This window comes from Mauremys reevesii, linkage group 9, assembly GCF_016161935.1.
Source record: "Mauremys reevesii isolate NIE-2019 linkage group 9, ASM1616193v1, whole genome shotgun sequence".
NCBI lineage: Eukaryota > Metazoa > Chordata > Testudines > Geoemydidae > Mauremys > Mauremys reevesii.
This window is the reverse complement of record NC_052631.1, coordinates 75345147-75369367: the sequence shown is the minus strand read 5'-3', so window position 1 is coordinate 75369367 and position 24221 is coordinate 75345147. Positions and strand designations below refer to the sequence as shown.

At 41.4% G+C, this 24221-nt stretch overlaps 1 protein-coding gene and 1 long non-coding RNA gene across 6 annotated transcripts in view; one reads left to right on the top strand and one right to left on the bottom strand.

Moving 5' to 3' along the window:
• The window catches only part of LOC120371899 (connector enhancer of kinase suppressor of ras 2-like), a 581536-nt gene that overhangs the window by 552318 nt on the left and 4997 nt on the right, over positions 1–24221 (top strand). For all 5 annotated transcript variants that reach the window (XM_039488337.1, XM_039488338.1, XM_039488339.1 and 2 more), the window contains one exon: positions 22352–22422. In XM_039488337.1, coding sequence (XP_039344271.1) covers positions 22352–22422 — 71 coding nt within the window. The remainder of the gene's footprint in view (positions 1–22351; positions 22423–24221) is intronic.
• LOC120371909 lies at positions 10425–19768 on the bottom strand. Its single transcript, XR_005584648.1, has 2 exons — positions 19663–19768; positions 10425–10787 (listed from the first exon to the last, which is right to left on the bottom strand). It is a non-coding gene; the product is annotated as an uncharacterized LOC120371909 (long non-coding RNA).

Here is a 24221-nt window from a genome sequence, read left to right as displayed (position 1 = left end):
TGGCTGGTCAGAGCATCCAAGCTTGGACTGCTGTCCAGAGCGTCAACAGAGTGGTGCACTGTGGGATAGCTCCCGGAGCTACTAAGGTCGATTTGCATCCACACCTAGCCTAATTCGACATAGCCATGTCGAATTTAGCACTACTCCCCTCGTCGGGGAGGAGTACAGAATTCGAACTAAAGAGCCCTCTAGGTCGAACTAATTAGCTTCCTGGTGTGGACGGGTGCACGGTTAAGTCGAATTAATGCTGCTAAATTCGAATTAAAGTCCTAGTGTGGACCAGGCCTGAGAGTTCTGCCCCGTGGGGCAGTGACCATTCTTTCTTGGATGTCTTGAAAGTGCATAGAACATTGTGAGTTCTACTAAAACAAATATATAAATATTATTAATAATAATAATGAGGTCCCAGTTGATTTAGTGCCATGTGACTGTTTTCAGATTTTTAAAGCCGCAATTTGTTATAAAATTACTTTTAGTGTATATTCTATGGCACACTTGTGATTTTTGTGCAATATGAAGATGTTTTTCCGCTTTCAAAGCAGTGATTTCCCCTATAGAGATAACGGGCTTAATAGTGCCAGCAGGGCAAGGAAAACAGGCTTCTGACTAAAACAACATAACTGTGCCTTCATATGATAGGGTGACGTTTAAAAAAGATTTCCATTTAATGCATAAAATAGATGCACACACAAAGAGACCATGAATTGTTATGGTTCACTTGTCATCTGTTAAGCTGTCTAGGGCTTATTCATCTGTTGCTGGCCTGACAAATTTAAGTAGACACTGCATGAAACAAGATCAACAGACTCATGTCAGATTATCAAATCAGAGAGAATACTTAGTTTTATCCCATGAGTGATTTTTACTTATCAAAATCCAGCAACTGTGACAGACACAATAGCAGAAATGCTGCACACTAAGAGTTGATGTATTTGGATAGATGAGCTCATTAATGCGAGTCTGTTTATCCTTTTATTTCTGAGTGGAAAGTTAGTTATGAATTTTTTTTCCTTCAAGGAAAACAAAGGACTGAATGTTTGTAAGACATGTTTCCAGTTTAGCCTTACATATTACATGAATGCTAATTCAACCAAATGTATACATGACCTATGCTACCTTAGAAAATGGTCAAAATAATATTTGCCTAATTTCCTGACATGCATTTGTTTTATTTTTTTTACGTGAGATTTAAATATATATTCAAAAGAAAATTTTAGTGAAAAGCCAGGAGACGCAATACACAATCAATTATTTTAAAGTGCTACTATATCATATAGATCAGTGGTTTTCAAACTTGGGCCACCGCTTGTTCCGGGAAAGCCTCTGGCGGGCCGGGCCGGTTTGTTTACCTGCCACGTCCCCAGGTTCAGCCAATCGCGGCTCCGACTGGCCACGGTTCGCCACTCCAGGCCAATGGGGGCTGCGGGAAGGGCGGCCACCACATCCCTCAGCCCGCGCCGCTTCATGCAGCCCCCATTGGCCTGGATCGACGAACCGTGGCCAGTGGGAGCCGCAATCGGCTGAACCTGTGGACGCAGCAGGTAAACAAACCAGCCCAGCCCAGTCCGCCCAGGGCTTTCCCTGAACAAGCGGTGGCCCAAGTTTGAGAACCACTGATATAGATCACTATAGTTAGCACCATATTGTACTTAAGTACCTTGCTGTAGTGCAAGGATGCAATATAAAGTTTAGTCAAAGTGGCAATATAAATTGTACAGAATAAATTACAACTATTAAATAAATGACTTAAGGGAATCCTTATAATACTAAAGATGTATTTATTTGGTTTTACTTATGTTTATTTTTTTCCATTCTAACTTTCTGTGAATTTTTTATAAACTCCCGAAAGCAGGGTAGGCACTTCACAAACAAATAAAACGGACATATTCTCTGCCCTAAAGAGCTAGTTTACAATGCAAATATGAGATAAGCCACACAAGTGAGTTGCAATCAGTGTAGGGGAAATTGGGGAACAAAACACATGAGTTGAGAATATACAGTTATGTGGTTACTTAGCATGTCTTCGCATCCCATGATATGTATCAATATGTATATAGGTACTTTTACAAATTATATTAGTTTTTAGATGTTAATGTTTTGGGGAGAAAGAATTATGGTGCTATGAGTGAGGGAGTAGGGGGAATGTGTGAAAATAGGAGATAGCAGACAGGGAAATGCAGGGGGTGTGAGAAGGAAGAGAAGGGCGTGGAGGGTCAGGATAGATGGAGATGTAAAGGTCAGGAGGATGAAGCTAGGAGGCATGATGATGTAGAGGTGTTTAAGGCTAGTGAATTTATCCTTAGATTATATACCCCAATATTTGATAGACTATTTATTGACTGAAATTTTATTTAAAGGGTTCCATTCTGAATAATTAGCATTCTAACAGCAAGAAGCAATTAAAGGAGGAAGGGATTATTTCTTGAATTTAGATCTTTCTTGATTTTATGTCTACTCATTACTTTATTTAGCTGACTTAAACTGTTTCTTCTATATCCCTACTATCCAGTGTTTAATGTAAGTACATCTAAAATTGGGAAAAAAATAAAATATCATTAACTAAAATGTTCTTTGGTCAAAAAATTCCTTGAAGCAGGGACTAGATGGTATAATTGTTAGTACTTTTAGCCTTTCAAGACCCAAGTGTCAACTCTGGAAGCAATATAAGTGTGCAGATTGGGACTGATGGGCAAAGACAGAACAGTCTTTAGGAGTTAAATGGACTGACTCAAGTTCACTCAAGTGTAAAACCTCTTGGATACTCTAAACCATGCAGTTTTGAGTCCACATGACCTCTCCTCTGTCGAGACTCTGTCCCATCAATTTATAAATCAAGATTGGATGTCATTCTAAAAGATATGCTCTAGATCAATCAGAAGTTATGAATTACAGCAATAATTAGTGAGTGATACTCTAGATCTGCATTATGCAGAAGGTCAGAGTAAGTGAGCGTGTGACCGGGCGGGTCGGGGCTCAACCCTCCCAAGGGCGGAGGGGAGCCACACCGACTCACTACAGGTCCTCTGTCTCGCAGGGGCTGATCCCCTTCTGGGTTCCTGGCGACAAAGGCACAGTCAGAAGGCTCAGTCCCCTGGTGCAGGGGCTGAGCAACAATCAGTACCAGGAGCTCAGGCCCTCTGGGGCGGGACTGAGCAGCAAACAGTACAAGGTGGCTCAGGCCCTTTGGGTCAGGGGCTGAGCAGCAAGCAGTACAAGGCGGCTCAGGCCCTTTGGGTCAGGGGCTGAGCAGCAAGCAGTACAAGATGGCTCAGGCCCTTGGTTGCAGGGGCTGAGCAGTAAACAGTACAATAGGCTCAGGCCCTTGGTTGCAGGGGCTGAGCAGTAAACAGTACAATGGTCTCAGGCCCTTGGTTGCAGGGGCTGAGCAGTAAACAGTACAATAGGCTCAGGCCCTTGGTTGCAGGGCTGAGCAGTAAACAGTACAATAGGCTCAGGCCCTTGGTTGCAGGGCTGAGCAGTAAACAGTACAATGGGCTCAGGCCCTTGGTTGCAGGGCTGAGCAGTAAACAGTACAATAGGCTCAGGCCCTTTTGCTGCAGGGGCTGAGCAGTAAACACTAGGCATATAGGCCCAGGTCCTTACCTGGGTGAGGGGGAAAACTGCCACCCATGAGTGGGGTGGCAGGGGGGACACAGGCCCGCCCACTCCACTGTGTCCCAGCCCGGGGCCCTAACAGCGGCTATCACTGCCGCTGGTCAGTGGGGTCCTGACCGCAACACACTGACATCGGGACCTCTGCATCTGTAGCCTGACAGGGGTCGGCTACCCTCGGGCTACTTTCCATTTCCCCCTCAGGGCCTACCTCGTCGGTTGCACCGGATCCAGGCCAGTCAATCTGCATAGGCTCCTCGGGACCAGGGCTTGGTGGCAGGTCCGGTAGCTCCGCCGGGAAGTCCGGCCAGGCGTGCTCAGGCAGCTCCTATGGGTAACAGCAGGGACGGGGAAGCCCCGGCGGCTCCACTTCGTCGTGGGCACGGGGGAGTTCCAGCGGCTCCTCCGGGTACCGGTCACGGGGAAGCTCTGGTGGCTCCTCGTCGTACTGGGCGCGAGGAAGCTCTGGCCAGTCAGGACAGCTGCCTCGGGCCCTGGAGGGTTCCCAGTCAGGGGCTCCCGCCACCACATCTGCTCCCGGCAGTGGCTGGGCTCTGACTGAGCTTTGGCGGCCGGCTTTTATACTTCCTGTCCCGCCCCTTGACTTCCATGGGGCGGGAACAGGTGGCGGTAGCTCCACCCACTTGAGTGTCTGTACCGGTGCTCCCTCTGCTGGGCAAGAGGGGAGCCACACCGACTCACTACAGAGTGTATTTGTCTCCTCTGGCCTTAAAAATCTATGAATCTGTGTGCAGATGTTTATTGGCTCAAGCCTTAAAGCCTCGTCTATACCGACTTTTTTTTTAAATTCCCACAGTTAAATTCCACCAAAGATAGCAACTTGAGAAGCCCTGGTGTAGGCTGAACCTGCAGTCACCACTGTAGTAAGCACTGTGTCAATTAAACCTGCTATGAACTGATCCACTGTTAGCAATGGCAGAGAACACTTTAAAAATATCTCTAGTGTAGACAAGAGTATACAGAATCACCTCATGTTTTACACCTGAAGTCAGCAATTGCTTCAGAAATGTTAGTAACCATTGTTAAACAGTCTGTTCTGTTAATAAGTTCTAAATTATAGCTGCCTTTAAATTCTAGTGAGAAATTCATACTCAATAGCTAAAAATATCTTCAAACTTTGGTTTTCTCCTGATTTTATTACAAACTATGGTAAATATGGTGTAATGGAAACAAATTTTCTTAGTTTATTGATGTATCCATAGAAATTGATATTTTGTGATTTAACTGTAGATTTTTATTTGAGAGTTCTTGACTCTTGTATTTACTGTAGGGATTTCAGATGAAATTGCAGATTTAAAACATTCCTTCTTAGGGAAACAAGAAACGTGAGCTTTGGCCAGGTAAAGGCTAATTAAATGCTTACTTCATTTGTTTAAATAAAAAAGCTTTTATTTATTTTTTATTGGATTCGACAAGTTTTCAGCAAAGCATAGTAGGACTTGCGAAAATGCTTACCTCATTTTGATAATAGTGTAACATTTTTCCCTTCTTACAACTAAATACTCCACAAATGAATTTAAACTTGTCCTCTGGTTCAGCTTATAGCATTGCGTCATACACAAACATGGAGATTTTGGGGAAATTGCTCCTCAGATCAGTGATTGAAGGTATCCAGAGATGATTCACTCTCCAAGGGCAAGTATATGGATTATTGTCACAACTAACTGCACTTCTGACCACTCCTGGACTCTTTAATGCACCTCTCAGGTCTCTATCCACCACCAATCTTTGGGTGAAATCGCACAATTCAACCACTCTCAGACAAGGCCTGGGTTTCTGTGCTCTGGTACTAACCATGACTAGCTCAGCAGGTCTAACTTAGGTTCAGACCCTGCAGCTATGATAGTGGTTAGGTTCAGACCCATGAGCTATGATAGTGGAATCCAGTAACCAAACAGCCTTCTTAAAGAAAAATGTTATTTATTTAGAACCAAGAGAAAACAAATATAAGAGAAAACAAATCACCAGTATATGTGCATGTCTGGCTTTCCCTAAGGCTTACTGTTCCCTGGATCTGGCGGGAGGAAGTCCCAACTTCTTAAGATTCCCTCCACAGATTCTCTGTGTGAGCCTGTCTTCTTGGACAGCTCCTGACAATTGATCCTTTCCCCTTTCCCTGCAGAGAAGGGCTTTTTAACTGTTTAGTGTTCCATTGGTCTCTGGGCTCCCAGCTTGGCAAAACAGGGCATGTATCTTCATTGGAGACAGGATATACAATTGTCATAATTTTGTTTGTTTTGGGAAAAGATTTTATGTATTGCTATCTTGGGCAATTTACAATGAAACATTGCAATTATATTGGTCTTGAAACATATAGGTACATATCTTAATACAGAATTACCAATATTAATCAACATATTGGTAATCATATAACAATATATAGTCAATATACATTTTCCTTTTTTCCAAAAATTATTTAAACACAGCCTATATGTATGTGTGTGTATGTATATATATATATATGTATTTAACCAACTCATGTTAAGGTAAGGGGATTAGAGGTGGGAGAGAAAGGAGGGGAAGCTGAGTGTTTTCCTAGGTCAGGGGGAAAGGAGGAGGCAGGAAGAGTCTCAGGAAAATAGATTGAAAGGAAAGCTAAGGGAGGAGGAGAGATGTAATTCAGTTATTATCCTCTGTGTATATCTGTCATAGTCAGCCTGCCCCAGCATGTCCCTTTGCAGTCAGGCATGATGCTGCTTGATGAAGCCTGCCTCAGTTTCCCTTCACTCCAAATATAAACAAGTCCAAGCAGGCTTTAGAAATTAAGGAGAACCCTCTTTGGACGGTCTCATTTATTTAACAGACAATCCACCACAAAGCTTAAACAAAACCTTCATCACAGCTTCCTAGCTGAGACCAAATCAGTCCCAGTCCATCTACTCCACTACTCATCTCCATCCAGGCTCTTCACCTGGGGTTCACTCAGCTCAGATCACCAACTCTGGAATCAGGTCTCCGGCTGCGACTGGGCTAGAGTCTTTGTCCAAAGTCCGGGGTTTATGGAGGTCTGTCAAGAGTAGCTCTTCCCCAGGACAGCTCTTCCTCAGGAGACCTCCTACTTCTGGCGGGCCAGACTTCTGGCTATTGCTTGGGGGCTCCAACTGCAGCTCTCTCTGTAGGATTCTCCCATTTCTAGGAACATCCCTTCTAGGCTCCCAGAGAGCTCTCTGTCTCTAGGAGAATACCGTCAACTTAGCTCCCCTCCTCAGGAGTTTCCTCTCTCCTCAGGAGTGCCATCTCTAACTGAAATTGACTGACCTTTATTAGGTCCAGTGTACATTTACTAATTAACCTTTAATTGGCCACATGGGAAGACACTTCCCCTATGTGGGTCTTCAGAAGGCAGACACGGCAGACTGGTGACCTGAACACAGACTGTATGACTCAGAGTGGCAGAGATATAAATTCTCAGTAGCATAGAAAAGTGTGTGCCCTGCATGGTACAAGGTGTATATTGTACTCTGTCTATCCTGTGGGATGAAAAACAAATCAAAGAGAACAGTAAAACCCAACTAGCTTTTGTGGAGGAAGAGAAGGTAACTCTCTTCTCTTCATGTGCCCAGATATCTATGCCTGTATCTGTAATTTTCACTCCATGCATCTGAAGAAGTGGGGTTTTCTATCCACAAAAGCTTATGCTCAAATAAATCTGTTAGTCTTTAAGGTGCCACCGGACTCCTCATTGTTTAGGTGAAAGTCTGTGCTTCAGAGAACTGAGATTCACACAGAAACATGTATGTTTGACATATGCAGACCTGTCAAAACACTTTTCTTCCTGTGATCACATAGAATTCTGGGCCTAGTGGAGAAGCAGCCATATTAAGCAAGTAGAATAAACTATCTCCTGGTTTTTCATTGTGACAGGTATGGCATAGATAATTTCATTGCCTGATCTTTGATTAGACATGCAACCAGCTATCCCCAAGTGATTTGAATTCTGACATATATTCCCTCTATATTTTTAAGACCTGCCATTTGTCTACAAAATGTGCAATGAAGAGAGTTTGAAAACAAGACCCCTAAGCTTCCAAACTTCCGGAAAAGTTCAAACTTCAGTAAGGAGGAGAGTCAACACAGCTGTCAAAACCAAACGATAAAAATGACAATGAGATCATTATATCCTGAATTTATTCTGAATCTGATTTTTTTTTATGTTCGTTGTTTAGAAGGGGAGGGACTGATTTTACATTCACAACTGGGTTGTGTCAGAAACACAAAGAAAGTAATGAAAGAAACTTAGCATGGAACAGAACTCCAAAGGGAACACTTTTTTGGAACAGTGTTTCCCACACAGAGAAGCAAGAATGCATCTACTTCTTCCTACTTTACCGCCTTCCCTTATGACCTGTATCACAACAGTAACATGACAGTATTGGATCTGGAATTCCTCTGTTAAATTTTTCCACCAGTTTGAAGGGAAGTACACATAGGAGCCTGAATTTGGCCCAGAGGAAACCAATGATTTACTCAATTATTTTTTTCCAAATACAGTTTATTTTTTAATTTCCAAGACACATCAGCCTCTCTAAAATTCTTCAGAATTCTACTGTTTTCATGCTGTAGATTCCAATGCCCTCTAGGTAACTAACATTACAGTGGAAATACACAATACTGGTATTCTAGGAAAACTTTAATACCATTCACATTTAAGACTGTGTATTTGTTTCCTGTAGAGGCCTGTTCCTGTAACACATCCGTCAAACATACACATTGCAACCCTAGATTTACTGACTGAATTCAATGGACTAAGGGAATGAACTGATCCTGTCAAGAAGATTAAAGGCTATTCGTCATCTATGTTACATAAAGGGCATTCTTTAACATTGTTAGGAAAAAACAAGATGCATGTGTGAGGTGAAAGAGAGTTAAAGAAGTTCTTATTGACCTATTCAATAGGTAGTTTGAGCTGATTTTGATTTATATTTATTGTGAAAGAACTAACAAATGTTAGCAGTAGAGTCAAATTTTCTTTGCAGCATTTGCCTTAACTTCTTATATATGTTTATCTCTTTAAGGTATTAGCTATATGCTTTTAATAGGTTAAAATACTAAGGAAAAACAAAGCTTGTACCACTTTTTGTCCCTTAAGAGTTTGACAATTAATTATTTATAATGAAAGACTGATGCTTCCTGATGTTAGAAAACAAGCTATCATCTCTGTGCACCATATGTATTTGAAAAAAGAAATGATAAAAATCACTGTGAACTGCTGTCAGGGACTTTATAGTTTAGAAATCTAATAATGACTAGCACAGGGTATTTTTTACAAATTGTTTATTAGTATGCTATATTATCCAGTATTATTTTACAGCTTTGTGTTGCAGAACTTGAATCTTTACTTAGACTGAAATAAGAAATTTACCACACTAAATTCATCATGTTGTATAAGCTTTCCTATTACATAAATGATTCCATCTTAAATTATTTATCTTTGCCGTTCATATGTGTGTGTGTGTTGCTGTTGCCTTGAGAGCCTTCCGGTGATCAGATATTCTCTTTGTTCTGATTCACAGGCTGCTGCTTTCAAAATATGCAGAAGGTGCAATATTTTGTTAATTTCTATTGTTGTCTTGAAATCACTCAAGCAGCATAATAGGTTGTAAGCTAAGCTTCAGAAAAAACCTTGATGTATTTTGTAGTTATTTTTAGTTATATTCCTTTGTGAAGCAATTATGTTTTGTGAGTATATGCAATCAGATTTTGTTTTTTTCCGGGTGACTTACTACGTTATGCAATATTTTAGTCAATGGGTCAAATACAGCCTACAAACCATTTTACTCTACTATAGTGTGATGTATAAATAATGCTTTTGACAACAAATTGTCCTTCATTACTATGAACCTTTAAAAATAAGAGAACCTGGACAGAATCTGTTAAATCACTTTAAGGGTATGTCTATACTACCCACCAGATTGGCGGGTAGCGATCGATCCAGCGGGGATTGATTTATCGCATCCAGTCTAGATTCAATAAATCGACCCCAAGCCTTCTCTCATCGACTCCTGTACTCCAGCGCTGCAAGAGGCACAAGCAGAGTTGATGGGGGAGCGGCAACAGCCGACTCACCGCAGTGAAGACATTTTCAAGAAAACAAACAAACCTGCATATCCACCTTTCAAAGACAGTCTGGGAAATACCCTACCCACGTAGCTGAAGTTGTGTGACTTAGATCAATTCCCCCACCCTAGTGTAGAACAGGGCTAAGTCTCTCTAAGGTAGTCGGGGGATAGGGAAGATTCCAAGGAGACTTATCATGAAGAATATATATTTCTATAATAAGAAAGAAAACATCCATCATCTCACATTTCTTAGCAACTGTGTAATTGGTGTTGAAGGAAACCCTTGTAATCAGAAAATTTTTGTTTCTTCTACAAGTGATTGTTCATATATATTCCACTCTTGGTTTGCATGTGGCCCCTATATCAAGAGTAGAATCTTTTGGTCAGCAATGTCCGTTGGACCACACCTGCATGCTGAATGCTTTTATGCCACTCACCACGCATAAAAGGTAGAGCAGGGTCAACATCCTTCCATTCCTTCTTACCACCTGTGACCATGAGATCTGAGCAGTGTTTCTACTCTTGTGCACTTGTGAATTTAAAAAGTTTTGTAAATAGTTGTTCCTTTAGACTAGTTTAGTACTTGGGTTAGTGTAGGATTTTTTGTTTAGTTTCTATTTGAGCACTGTTTTTTCTGTTTTTTGGTTACCAAGCTTCTTCAGCCTTCATGACTGAACAACAAACTCCAGATTCTAAGTATCACACCTCATGTGAAGCAGGTATGACCCTCAATGACCGTCACTCAAAATGTTTATTTTGCCTTGGTAAGGGGCACATCATAGACAAATGTTCAATTTGCTGTTCATTTTTTTAAAAAAAATCACAACAGACAAGAGAGACTCTCTTGAAACTTTTTCTTCTGAACAAGTCTATGAAACCACTTCTAATCTGGGTAAACAAAATCTGCCCAGATCTGAACAGTCTTCCTCCAGAATTGCCATGATGAGCACTGGCTCTGCAGCCAGTACCAGGATTCCAGCTGCTTCAAAACATTCCTTTACAGTTCCTGGTTTCAAATCCTCTTCACTGGCTGACAAGGTAGGGCTCAGCACCACTCTTCTAAAAAGCACAGTCACAGGTCACCATCTGAGGTACCTAGCAAGAAAAAGAGGGAGACATTGCCTCATCCTACCTCAGTTAAGGGCAGCACAAGGACTGACTTAGGTCCCTCAGGCATCAGAAAGAACCCCAATGTCCACACTTCAATACCAAATAAAGACCAGCTTCACTTGGTCTCTGGTACAGTAAACTAGAAACAGATTCAGAAATTTAGTAACCAGAAAGGTAGTTTATTTTATAAAGTTTCAAGGAACCCATTATTTTTTAAACTTTGTTAATAAAAGGTACTAACTGCAATTTTCAAATAGGTCATTATAGTTAAGAATACCACACCTTCAAATATAGTAATAGTGTTCTTGGAAGTTAGTTTTGTTTCTCAGTAGAAGGTTTGTCATTTGAAAGAATTATTTATTTCCATTTTTAAAACATACCTAACTAGTAGTGTCCATCCCATGATCTTCCAGTATTTAAAACACAATAACCAGCAACTACACTGAACCACTAACATTCACTGCCAAATACACTCATCATTCCTTCCTACTCTAATGAAATTGTCACAGTCTTCCATGTTATAAAGTGATTATGAAACATAAAAATGATGATTTCAAAGGATAGAATTATCTGAAGAGGACACAGTGTATAGTACTCCTAGAGTCCTAGACCATATTTATTCATTATGATTGTCAAAATTTGCTGGTAATAGCTCTAGCTATTCAAGTTTAAAAGAAAATAGCTCCTGTTCAGATATGTACCATTAAAATATTTGTTTTTTAAACTTCTAAAATTTTAGTCCAATGTTGTCTCTTCCCAGACCAAAAGGAACCATTTCTAGTAGTCAAAAAAAATGTCTAATTATTCAGATTTTATTTCCATTTGCTTATTGGCTGCTAGTGAGAAAATGCCCAGAAGTATGACAATTAATCCAAGTGGTGATGGTCATTTTTATGACAACTTTCTGGTGTTTTATTTGGTTTTAAATTTTTTATTTTATGATCATTTACCTTGTATTGTATCAGGAGTATTGCATTGTATCTGGTGTTCAGATACCATAGGAATGAAAATTATAAAAATGTAGAGAGATGGATTTTATTACTAATGTAGCATCTTGAGTGCCCTTGAAGTAAAAAGTGCTGAATATATGGATGCTTTATATATAAAGCTATGCACTAAGAATTGGACTGAGACCATCAACTCATTGTGGCCCACTCAAACAGCTATCAGATGGCAATGGCTATTGGTCACTACCAGCTGGAGCCAAATATGAACTAGTGACCCGTACATAGAGGACGGTTTCTCATCATCAATCCCTTTGGTCATCCAGTCCCCTGTTGACAATTTAATAGCTTATATAGTGAATTCGTTCAAACCCCAAAGGAAGAAAAGAGGATTCTAAAAATGTCTGTGGTAGTTTGTTTCCATGAGATTGCAATGGTAATTCTGTATGTCAGCAACTTTCTTGTACTGCATTGTAACCCGAAGGTGGGATTTATCCCACCAGCATTAAAGCTCCAGGTCACTGAACTTTTTTTTTTTGAATCAGGAGAGAGAACCATCTTATAGTAATTGATTTTGTCATAACTCCCCTTAAGCTATGAAATGACATAGTAAAATTTCCCCTTAATTCTGACATCTCTTTTAGGACTGAATAATTGGACCTACCAGAAATTGGTCATAAATGTCTCTACTTATCTCTACTTCATTGTTTTCTTTTGATTGTTGGCAGGGCCATTCCTTGCAGTCTTTTTATAACCCTTAACTTAAAAATTGAAAAACCAGCTGCTGAATTAGTGCATCTTAAAAGCACTGCTTTTACATCAAGGCAAGTGGTCTCCTACAGCAGAATTGAGAAGCCTCAAGGGACTGGATCTGAGAGCCATAGGGATCACACTTACTCCTCTCCTCTTTTTCCAACTTCCTTGTTTTCTCTTTATCTGTTTCTCCTCTGGTGGGGCACCATTAAAACTGAGCCAAAATATCTTTTAAAAATGGATCTCTTCTGCTCCAGACACCAGAAGAAATATCTTACAACCTTCCTTCATCTCATTCAGATGGACTGGCCATCTGATACATGATTTGACTTTCTGTGCCAGCAAAGACAATAAAATCAGGTGAGGTAGGGTGAGGTGAATTCTTATAGTTCTCTACTGGCTCTGGTTCTCTCATCTACAAGAGATGCCTCTATGTGTTCCTGGGAAGCTACACCTCAAAGATGATCTTAATGTGCAGGGTCCAAAAGTCCAGGATCCAGTCAAATTCCTGTTGACAGATTGGAACTTGAGAGGGTGAACCTCCAGGAGTGTGGGTCATATCCGGAAGACCTTCTGACTCTTTCAATCTAGGTTACTTTTTAAAATGCAATCATCTTCACCAGAAGGGTCAGTGAGTTGATTGCATTCTGTATCAAAACACCTTTTTCTTCAACTTCCTTCACATCATGTAGTACTTGAGTCTACCCCAGAATTCCTGCCAAAAGTAGTTTCTCTTTACAATTTCAATCAAAAAACCATTTGCCTAAACCTGCTCATCCTCAAGAGTCCCAATGGCTTTGTCTGGTTGTCTACAGAACCATCAGATTCTTTCTAGACAGGACAAACTCTTTTAGGAAGTCAGATGTCATGTTCATCTCTTAATGTTGGCATGAACAAAAGTCTCAAAGCATCTAATACAACCATTTTCAAATGAATAAGATATGCTAATTTAGAAGATTATATAAAGGCTGGAAATACACCATCTTCAACTCTCAGAACACATTCAACAAGTTTTGTCTCTATATCTTTTCAAGAGATCTGCAGAGTGGCCCTGGGCACCCTTTGATTCGGGGAGGAGTAAATTACTTCACTCATTTCCATGGAGCAGGTTGCTTTGCCCCTGAGCTAGTCTAGCTGGCAAGTGGGCTGAAAGAAAGAGGGATTCTGGGCCCCTCCCACTTCCTGCTTCTCTTCTCCACTTCCCCTCCCCCACTTGCTTGCTGAAAGGAGTATAAGGCAAAGAGTCACGGCTCTCCCCATCATGGCCAAAGTCACAATCAGAGCAGGGGGCCTAGCAAAAGAATAATGGCAGCCTCATTCACCCGTTATCCCTTGTGCAGCTAAGTAAAGGCTTTGACAGACTAGCCACAGTAATCTAATACTTCGTGTCGACTGAGGAAAGTTGTATTGTTTATAAGAATAACAGAAATACCTAGAATATTTCAGATGTATGCATTTTGCACCTTTGTTCCGAGAATTTACTGTATGTTTAGTTCTTCTTTTCAACCACTTCAAGTTATATAGTATTATGAGGCATGGACAATGTGATAAATTTGGCAAGAAGAATTTTTAAGTGATTAATAGATTCAAAGGCCAGACGGGGACCATTGTGATTATCTAGTCTATCTGACCTTCTGTATAACACAGGCCATAGAACTTCCCTAAAATAATTCTTAGAGCATATTGTGATGCTACACCCTATATTCTTCATAGAAATATGGTTATGATATGAATATGGCATAACTAAAATATATTTGATGCAAGATGGCTCATGTAAGATATAATTGGAAAGGTTATGATTTACTGAATGTGATTATCCAATTTGTATGCATGTACCATTTTAGTATCTAAAGTTAGGAAGATTAACTACATAACAATTACAACTGTGTGTGTACTTGGGGGGAACACTCACCAGACAGTAGACAATCCTCCTGAATGACCCATTTAAGAAGAACAATAGAACTCTGAAGATACTAATCTCTCTCTTTCCTGAGAAGTGTCATGGGACATAGCTATGACTCTACCAGGTCAGGTGGTCTTGTCACCTGATACAAAATACCACATTGGACACTGCTGGAACTTTTCCTCTGTAGGGGGATGGGGATCAAACAAAGGTTTCCCGCCTTAGTTAAATCCTTTTCAAGGCTGAGGAGGGGGTTAATCTGGACTCTCCTCCATTGCCTAACAAAGAAGAAGGACTGCTTAAAGAGCCTGAAGGGACAAAGGAACTAAGCTGAAGGGAAAGGTGGGGGTGAGTCCGGACTGAGACAGAAAAATTAATTGCAACTCTAAGGTATTGAAACTCTGCAACTTACCTAAAATAACATGTAGGGTAATAATTTACTTCTTGAAACCAGTCTCTTTAAGAACTTAAGCTTAGTATGTGTGTTTTGTTTTATTAGCTCAGTAATCTGCTTTGTCTTGTTTGCTATCCCTTATAATCACTTAAAATCCACCTTTTATAGTTAATAATTTTTTTTTGTTTATTATTAAACCCAGTTTGTGAAATTTCTAACGGGGGGGGGGGGGTAAGAAGTTGTGCATATCTCTCTTCACTTTGAGAGAAAGGGAGAATTTTTATGAGCTTGTGCTGTGCAAATCTTTTTATACAGCACAAGACAGTATTATTTTGGGTTTTGTAACAGGGTCGTACTCACCCCTGCGGCGCCTCCTGCTGGTGACTCCGGGAATTAGCTCTGTCCAGCGCTGGAGCACCCTCTGCAGGCCGGTGATCCGCCTGTCTTTTGGCCCCGAGTCCCTCCCTGGACCCCGGTGCCCTCTTACATGGGGTGCTGCCCTCAGCAATAACCCCTTTCTCTTAGGGTCTCCCCTCCTTGGGGAACCCCCACCCCACTATCCCCACTTTGCCTCAGTAGTGGCTACTGCCCAGTCTCTATCTAGCCCCCGTTCGCTGGGGCAGACTGCAGTATCCAGTACTCATCATCGGCAAAGGGGGTTTGGACCTGCTGCCTTGCCTACCCCTAGGTTGCCCCCTGCAACCCCCAGTACCAGTTGCCCTATGCTAGGCCGCAGCCTGGGGTTTTCTAGGCAGGAGCTCCCCAGCTCCTCAGCCTTTCCCAGCCCTGTACCTACACCCTCAGTTCCCTACAGTCACAGTTCCTCTCTCCTCTCTCAGAGAGAGAGAGACTGGCTTGTGGCTTGCCCTTCTGCCCTCTTTATAAGGCCCTGCTTCTTTTTGGGGGGCATGGCCCCCAGCTGCAGCCACTTCCCCAGTCAACTCAGCCTTGAGAGCCACTGCTCTCAAGCCCTGCCAGGCCACTTTTTAAACCTCTTCACAGCAGGAGCAGGGTCCACCCTGCTACAGGTTTATTCCCCAAAAGGCACGTGTACGTGAGTGCTGGGTGAATCCTCACACAGAGATGATTTCAGTCTGTGTCTGCAGCTGGGTGTGGCCCTATCTGAGTGTGTGTGCTGCAAGAGGCCGGAGAGCCTAATTCAGCAAACAGGGAGAGGGAATCCAGGCTGGTGGAGCAGGAGGGGCTCACTGAAAACCCAGTACATCAGGTGGGAAGAGGGGAGGGTCTAACCTGTCACAGTGGCATAGTCAAGCAGGGTAATGTGCACAGCTTATTGCTTTGAAACACTGGTGTAGATTTTAAGTGTTTTAAGTGTGTTGGCTGGAGAACACACAAAGTGGTTACAGGTTTGTTATTTTCTGTTTGCTTATTTTGGGTAAGGGAAATAGCGGCAGAAAAGTCAATAAATGAATGAAAGTGAAGCTATCAAAAAGTTGGAGCTCTACAGATTGCAAGTAGAAGAAAATGAAAAAATGCGTAAGAGACAGTTGGAATTAAAACAGATGGAAATTGAAGCAGAAACAACCAGGCAGAAGTTAGCTCATGAGAGAGCCATGGAACTGAGACAGCTAGAGGCTGAGGAAGCCCAAGAACGGAGAAAACTGGAGGCTGACAAAGAACAGGAAGCAGAAAATGCCAGACGGGAAGCAGAAAATACCAGACAAAAGACAGCACATCAGAGAGCCCTGGAACTGAAAGACAACTGGAGGAAAAAGAGGGAAAGCGTCAGCTGGCTATAATGGAGTGGAAGAGACAGACCCCTACACCAGGGAGCTCCACCTCTCCAAAAATCCATAAGTGGGAGCAGTTGTGCTCTCCTGTGATGGGGTTGCTGCCCCTCACTGGTAGGTAAGGGGTTGAAGTCACCCTGGGGAGGCTGCACAGGAGGCAGCCAATGACTAAAAGGCTTATAGTGCCAACCAGTCAGGAGAAGCTTTATTAGAACAGCCAATCAGGGCCAGGCTGGCCCATATAAGAAGGGGCTGCTTAGCAGAGGGCAGTCACTCCCTGGAGTTTGAGGGAGGAGGACAACTGGCTGCTGAGAGGGTTGGAGCACCCTGGACAGAGCAGTGCTGGGTAGTTTAGCAGAGTATGAGAAAGCTCCTGGGTGACGGCTGCCAAACTGAGGCCCTGATACAAGGGCAGAGGAGGTGCTGCGGCTGTGGGGGAAGTGGCCCAGGGCAGGAGACGGTGCAGTTGGAGGAGGGGCAACACATGGTGGCCAGCTATAGGGTCCCTGGGTCGGGACCCGGAGTAGTGGGCTGGCCTGGATGCACTGAGGGGAGTGGCCAGTGAATGGACTGCCGTTTGCCACTGAGACGAGCAGCTAGAATCGGGACTGCAGTTTGCCACTGAGGCAAGTGGTTGGACTAAGGACTGTCAGTACTCTGTAAGGGGGGAAAGGACCGACTGGGACACCGCCGGAGGGCTGTGTCCAGAAGAGGATGGCGTGGTCCAGGGAGTGACACGGGTCCTGGAGGTGAAGACAGATGAGATGATGGACGAGACATCACCTGAGAAGGGCATACTGGCAGCCGAGCTAATTCCCCAGACAGCCAGCAGGAGGTGCCATGGTGGTGAGTCCAGCCCCATTACACTTCCATACAGCGAGTCTAGGGACATTGCTGACTATTTCATCACCTTTGAGAGACTGTGTATGCTCCATGAGATTCCTGAGGAGCAACAGATGACCACTTTGGTTGCAAAGTTGACTGGGAGAGGTCTGGATATATGCAATAAGATGCCAATTGGTGGTGCTGCCGATTATGGTAAATTTAAGGAATTGGTTTTTTAAATGTTTCAGATTACACCTGAAATTTAGAGTAAAATTTAGAAGATTTAAGGGAGAGGCTGGATTAAGTAATGTGGTTTATGTGAACCAAATGAGAGATCTACTGGATAAGTGAGTAAGGGGAAAAGGTATTACAAGGTTTGAAGCAATGTTTGAAGCAATGATTTGGTTGCTCAGGAACAGTTCCTGAATATGTCTAATGATGATGTAAAACAGTGTTTATGGGATAAAAAGGTAGAGACGATTGAAGAACTTGCAACTTTTGCAGATAAATTTCAACAATCCCAAGCACCTAGTAGGAATAAATCACAGGCAGGGGGGGTTAAGTTTAGTGGGAAGCAAGGTTCCCAATTTGCCCCTGGGAAGAAGGAGGGTGGATGGGAGGCTGGATACTCACCTCCCCAAGTTAACTCCTCCAGTCCTCATCCCAAATCTCCTGTAAAAGCAGGAGAGCCCAGAAGGTGCTATCATTGTAATTCTACTGAGCACCTGAGGAATAAATGGCCTATGTTGAATGAGAACAGGCAGCAGGTAACTCATGGAAATGCTGCTACCCAGAGCACAGAGGCACCTCAGGCAATTGCCACTTATCATACACGGTTTGTAAAGATTGCCACTGCACAGCCAGTTTGACTTAGTTGCTAAGTTTTGGAACTAGAGATTTTGTGGTGTAATAAATAAATAGCATTCCATCACTTCAGTAACCTTTTCTTATTGCGGAGGATGAGGGAGGTTGATAAAATCAGATGCTGAAACACTGTCTCATTAATAAGAATTATGGAGATTTGCCTTCATGATTATCTTTGATACTGGTACACACCGCATACTAAGGAAGTTAATCAGACTGAAGCTATAGTCCACTTTTACTAACATTTTAACCACAAATCTAATGCATGTAGCTAGAAAATGATAGACTACTCCTCAATAACATTTTTTATTCTAATTTCTTTTCTTAAATTCTTTCAATTTTGTAATTCTGTAGTACAAATAAAACTGAATTGTGCATAATCCTCTTTAGAAATTTCCCAGATTTTCTTTGGAATTATATAGTGATATGGTCTGTAAGAGAACATATCTAAATACAGTACTTTTAATAAACCTGACGGTCATACTTTCTTAATTCAAATAAGTCCCAAAATATTAAAGAAATTTAGATATTCTATGATATCAAATAATGTAAGTTATTGCATATCTACTCATATTGAAGCTAAAAACCTATTTTTTTTCAGATTACAAAAGAATAAAATGGCAGTCCTTCCAATGTTTAGATTATTGAGGTGGAGTGGGATAACATCTGTGTACAAATAGTTTTGCCTCTGTCAATTGAAGAGAATTTTTTTCAGTTTTCTCACAGTTTTTTGGGAAATTTTAATGCCCTGCATGATCTTCACTTTCATCATGTTTGTAGCCTGTGATAGGGTCTTCTGTGGCTGGGCAGCCTAGCGGCTAGATCGTTGGATAGGGGCTGGAGGGCGGGACCTGCCCTCCTTTCCCTCAGGTCCTGGCTCAGAGTTCTGGGCCACTCACACCCCTAGACAGGGGCACTGGATCTTGCTCCCAGCCGTGACGGGGAGGCTCAGGACCTGTTGTCTGAGCTGCTCCCTATGTAAATCCTTTAGTTTGGGCATGGCCCTGCTAGTCCAGTTTCCCCACAGTTGGGGCTTGGTGGTAGATTCCCCTTGGCAGGGGAAGACTTATTGGCTTCCAGTGGCTGCGTTGGCAGGCAGGTTGCGTCTGTGCCTTCAAGCAGACACACAGAGAGCTCCTGCCTCTTCACCAGTCAGCCCCTAACTGAGCCAGGCTCCCATCTTTTCTCCCCCTTCCAGGTCTGGCACTAGCTGCAGGTATAACAGGGTGGGGCTAGCTGAACCCACAGGTTTTCTTTAACCTCTGCTGTGCCTGGCAGACATCTCTCTGCTCCTTCACATAGCCAGTTTTGCATAAATACACTCTACATATGCATACTAGTAACTTTGTTAGTACATTCAAGGTGTTCCTGTGAATTTAATGTAAGTTTGAAGTTTTGGTAAATGTCAACAAAAATAAATTATTACGCGTTTGTGACCAAATAATCTTCCTTCTCTGAATTATATCAATTATCATTCCTGGTCCTGCAGTCCTTATTCAGGTGAAACTCCAACTGAAAGTGGTTATTTTGCTTGAGTATGGACTGATGGATGAGGTCATAATTTATACTTAGCTCACAAAGAAAATGAGATCAGTATGAGGTCATAAGTGTCTAAAGACAAACAATAACAGTATTTTTCTAAAGCAAGACACCAATAGAATGTTTCTAAAGGAAAAGAAACATGACAAACCTCTCATATTTAATTACATAAGTGAGAACTTCATATTTACAACCAGTGGCATATTATGATCTGTAATTTGGCGATTCAAGAACATAATTTTAAAATTACCAACACGTTATTAGTAATGAACAAGGGGAAATGAGATTTCAGTTACTGCAGTAAATAATAGGTTTTGGCAAGAAAAGCAAGTATCTCACAAATTATAAACATGCCTTTTGTTGAATGAACTTATATTGCTGGGTATTATAGTGAAGAAAATGTTAAAGAACTGTTCATTGTTTAAAAATAACTTCTTGTATGTTTTCAAGGTCAGTTATTTGGGATGGCAAATCACATAAATTAGATGTCTGTAGGCAGTTTTAACATTTGCATCTGATGTTTGTGAAAAGTGGCCTGCATTTTCATTCCTAATTCTAAATGTCCCACCTTTTTTCATTTAATAACAATAATACTTAGCATTTTAATAGTTTTTCATATCTTCAAAGGTCTACAAATAAATTAATTCTCACAACACCCCTGTAAGTCTGAAATTAAGTTGGTCATTCTCCTTATTGTACACCTGAGAAAACTGTGATTCAGCTAAATTATGTGATTTGCTGAGGGCCACATAGAAGTCAGTGACAGATCCTATATTAGAACAAAAGCATTCCAATTCACGAGTCTTTGCTTAAACCATTAGACCATTTTATCTCACTTCTGCATTGCCTTCTTTTTATGGTAGCAATGACTTTTCCCTCATTTTATATCCCTTTTCATATGCTATACCATCAAAATACACACAAATTCAGTGAGTTAGAAATTTATTGTTAAATATTGTTCTCATGTAAGTAGTTTAATATACTTCTTTCCTATCTTCATGTAACTTACACAAAAATCAACGTTATTGTAATACATATGTTGTTCATGAACGTTTGTCTCTTATGAGAAGCCCTTGAAGGGTGATCTTGTCACATGGCTAATAATTTTATCCTTGGTTGATTAACTGTATCAGCTTCAAGTTGTGCCATTTAAAAGAGGGCAGAATTGCTTCCAAAAAGCATGTAATCTCACTGTATAAGGAAACTGTTATCTTTTAGACAGCTGTTAAGTCTTTGTTGATTAAGGAAATATTTGAGGCTGTAGCCTGATTGTTCTCAATTTCTATTATAAACACATATCTTTACCTTCTCTCTAATTTTGTTCGTTTTCTTCTTTTTGTACGATTCAAGTAAATATATTGTAGAAATACAAAATCAGAGTATTTCAACGAGGATGGGGTTTGGGGAATTAGTCCCAAAATATGCTTTATCTTATGGTCTGGTTTTGAAAATACCAGATCCTCTTGTCAAATAAGGAGCAGGTCAGGGATAAAAGAGTAAATGTGTGTGCAAAATTGTAGCATGTTGTCAGGGTAATATCCCTTTATAGATTATATTATAGATGTTGTCAGGGTATATTCTTTTCTAGATAAAAGCAAGAAGATAACAGAGATCAAAATTTGCTTCTATAACTCCAGTCGTATGTACACCTAGACTAATACTTCAGAAATCAATCATATACTACAGTCTCATTTCAACTTTTAGCTTTCTGATTTGACAAGTACAGAATTTTCTTTCATAATTTATGTCTGCATGAAATCATGAGCATCTTTCTGTTTTCATTTTAATACTGTCTTGTATTATCACCATGAATGTACAATGGATGTCACCATGGAAAATACTGTTGTTGGTTTCTGAAGTAATTATTACTTTGGCAGTAGGTGCACCAGCAATTGATCTGTCTTTGAGCCAGATATGGGAGGGCATAAAGGGATGTAAATGCCCAGAAACAAGCAGAGGGGGCATCAGAACGAATGTAGTATGTTCCCCTCCCTGAAACCATGGAAGCTCTTCCACATCATCACTATGCAGTGGGGGTTCAATGGATATTTGATTGCATTGGAAGGGGGGCAAACTTAGGAAGCCTCTGCTCTATACAGCATGCTCCCCTAAGTATCCAATGGAAATATGCGTAGAAAAGTCAGTGTTTATTAATTCTGCTATTTGCAGTATTAGCAGGTGTGCTTTGCGTTTGCCGCTCCACTTTGGTGACGTGATAGAGGGAACATTGGCATCCTGGCTCTTAACAGTGCTAGGCTGGCACAAAGTGAGTTACAGAGAAAAGCATAGAGGGTCTGGTTCTCCACATGGATGCTCCACGAGCTGTGGATTGAGATCAGATTTCTTCTCCATGGCTCCTCGGACTCTTTGTGTACTTCAGTGGCTGCATCCTCCATGTAACCTCATTACTCTGATGAACGTATGAGTCAGGATTTTCTCAGCTTGAAAACCCTAGGTTTTTACACTACTACTTCTCTTCCCTCTGTTTTTTCCGCTTTATAAGAGAATGTAGGCCACAGCATTTACCACTGGAGAGTCCTTTAAATATTCTTCTTCCTTGTCTATTATTTTATTAGATGGATGAACCGTCTGGGTCTTGCAGCCATTGGTTATACACCTGATGACAAGAATATTCGGCCAGATGAAGGTAAGGCTTCTGTGATTTTAAACAAAATTGACTTAGAGGTCTGATAAGAAAGAGAGGCTCCAAAAATGCTTCTGTTAACTGTGTCATCTCATGATTTGGACATAAATCACAGATATCTCACAATGAGTTGATTAATGTAGGCAGTATCTTTTCACTGTTTGTTTTCAAAGATATGTGTAACCTCTTAGAAAATATATTTAACTGTGCAAACAGAAGAAAAAATGAAATCCAGAATGATCATTTGAAAAAGCAAAGAAAACATTCTTAAGGCACTCTTTAGGAAAACAAGCATGATGACTAGAATTGCTATTTTACATTTAGTATAAGAATGCTAAGTGAAAGCAAATGGCTCTGCATAGGTCTCTGTTATTGCCATCAGCTGTGCCAATCCCTAATGGGAGAGTGACATGGGCATAGGGCAAGTTGCACTTTAAACCCCTTTTAGTCCCTCTTGAGTGCACTCTTCAGGTGACAGACTTGGCTTCCTTCACCTCTCTCGGGGTGGAACCCCAAAGTCCAACCACCCTTGGACTGGATTTCTGGGTTGCAGCCCTGATTCCAAACTGTGTTAACATAACAGGCCCAAATGTACTTGGCACCTGCAAGAAATTTTCTCTTTAGGAGTCTGTGACCAGCAACTGATTAAAGAGAGTTAAAAAGTTGTATCAAAACAAACAGATTTTTGTTCACCCAAAGATACATAGTAAGAAGGTAAGAGGGATAAAACAACAAAAGGCATATATGCCTCATTCTTACATCACTTTATTCTTTTCTTGCAAGCGTTGGGTAAGATTCACTCAACCCAGCCATTTCTACTCCTGGCTGGGAGCGATAGACGACAGGCTCTGCAGTATTCTCTTTGTGTCTCTCTCTCTGTCAGAGGCTCACCTCCAGCCACTGCTGCCACTCAACACCCCCTTCCTCCCTAGGCTGGGAACATTAGTGGTTTAGTATCCCCTTTGATGCCAGGTTTGGGCCTGAGAAGAATAAACCTTGCTCTCTGACAGTATCTTATTTTTGCCATTGTTTCATTTCCGGTTTGTTTCCCCCCAACAGTCTTCTCTGAGTTAACTCCTCAAAATTAGGCAGGATAATATCAAGCCAATAAACTGAGATGCAAGTGCATATGATGTTCATTAAAAATAATACAGATAACTCCCTCATTCTCCACAGAGAGACAGGGTAGTAGCCCTTCCCCCCATTTCTCCACCAGCCAGCAGAGCAAGTCACACACAGCTGGGGTGAGGAGAATGCACTCATTTAAAGAGAAAATAGTAAACAGGAGAGAAAAATGAACTGAGAAAAAGTGTTCTTTGTTTTTCCATTATGCAGTCCAGATACAGTCTTGTGTATCATCACATACAGATTATGATAAAATACCAAGATTATGATAAAATACCGATTTGGACAATAGAATGACTTGATGATTAACTGAATATTTTGATATTGCGGTTTGTAAATGCTTTTGTCTTCTGTGATGGAATATGTAACTCCTTTCTGATTATTACTGTTGGGGAAGAGAATTTCACTATAAGCACAACACGGAGTGCCTGATTTGATAGGCTATAGGTATACTCCTTGGGTGAGTTTTGAGGCATTAAGCTGAAAGCGAAGTGCCTTTCAACCATCCAGGAAGTCTGTCCATGAAAGTCAGTGGGACTGAGGTTCCTAAGGTTATACCTACACTGCAAAAGAAATCCCATGGCAGCAAGTCTCAGAACCATGGTCAACTGACTTGGGCTTGTGGGACTCATGCTATGGGGCTAAAAATAGCAGTATAGACATTCCTGCTTGTGCTG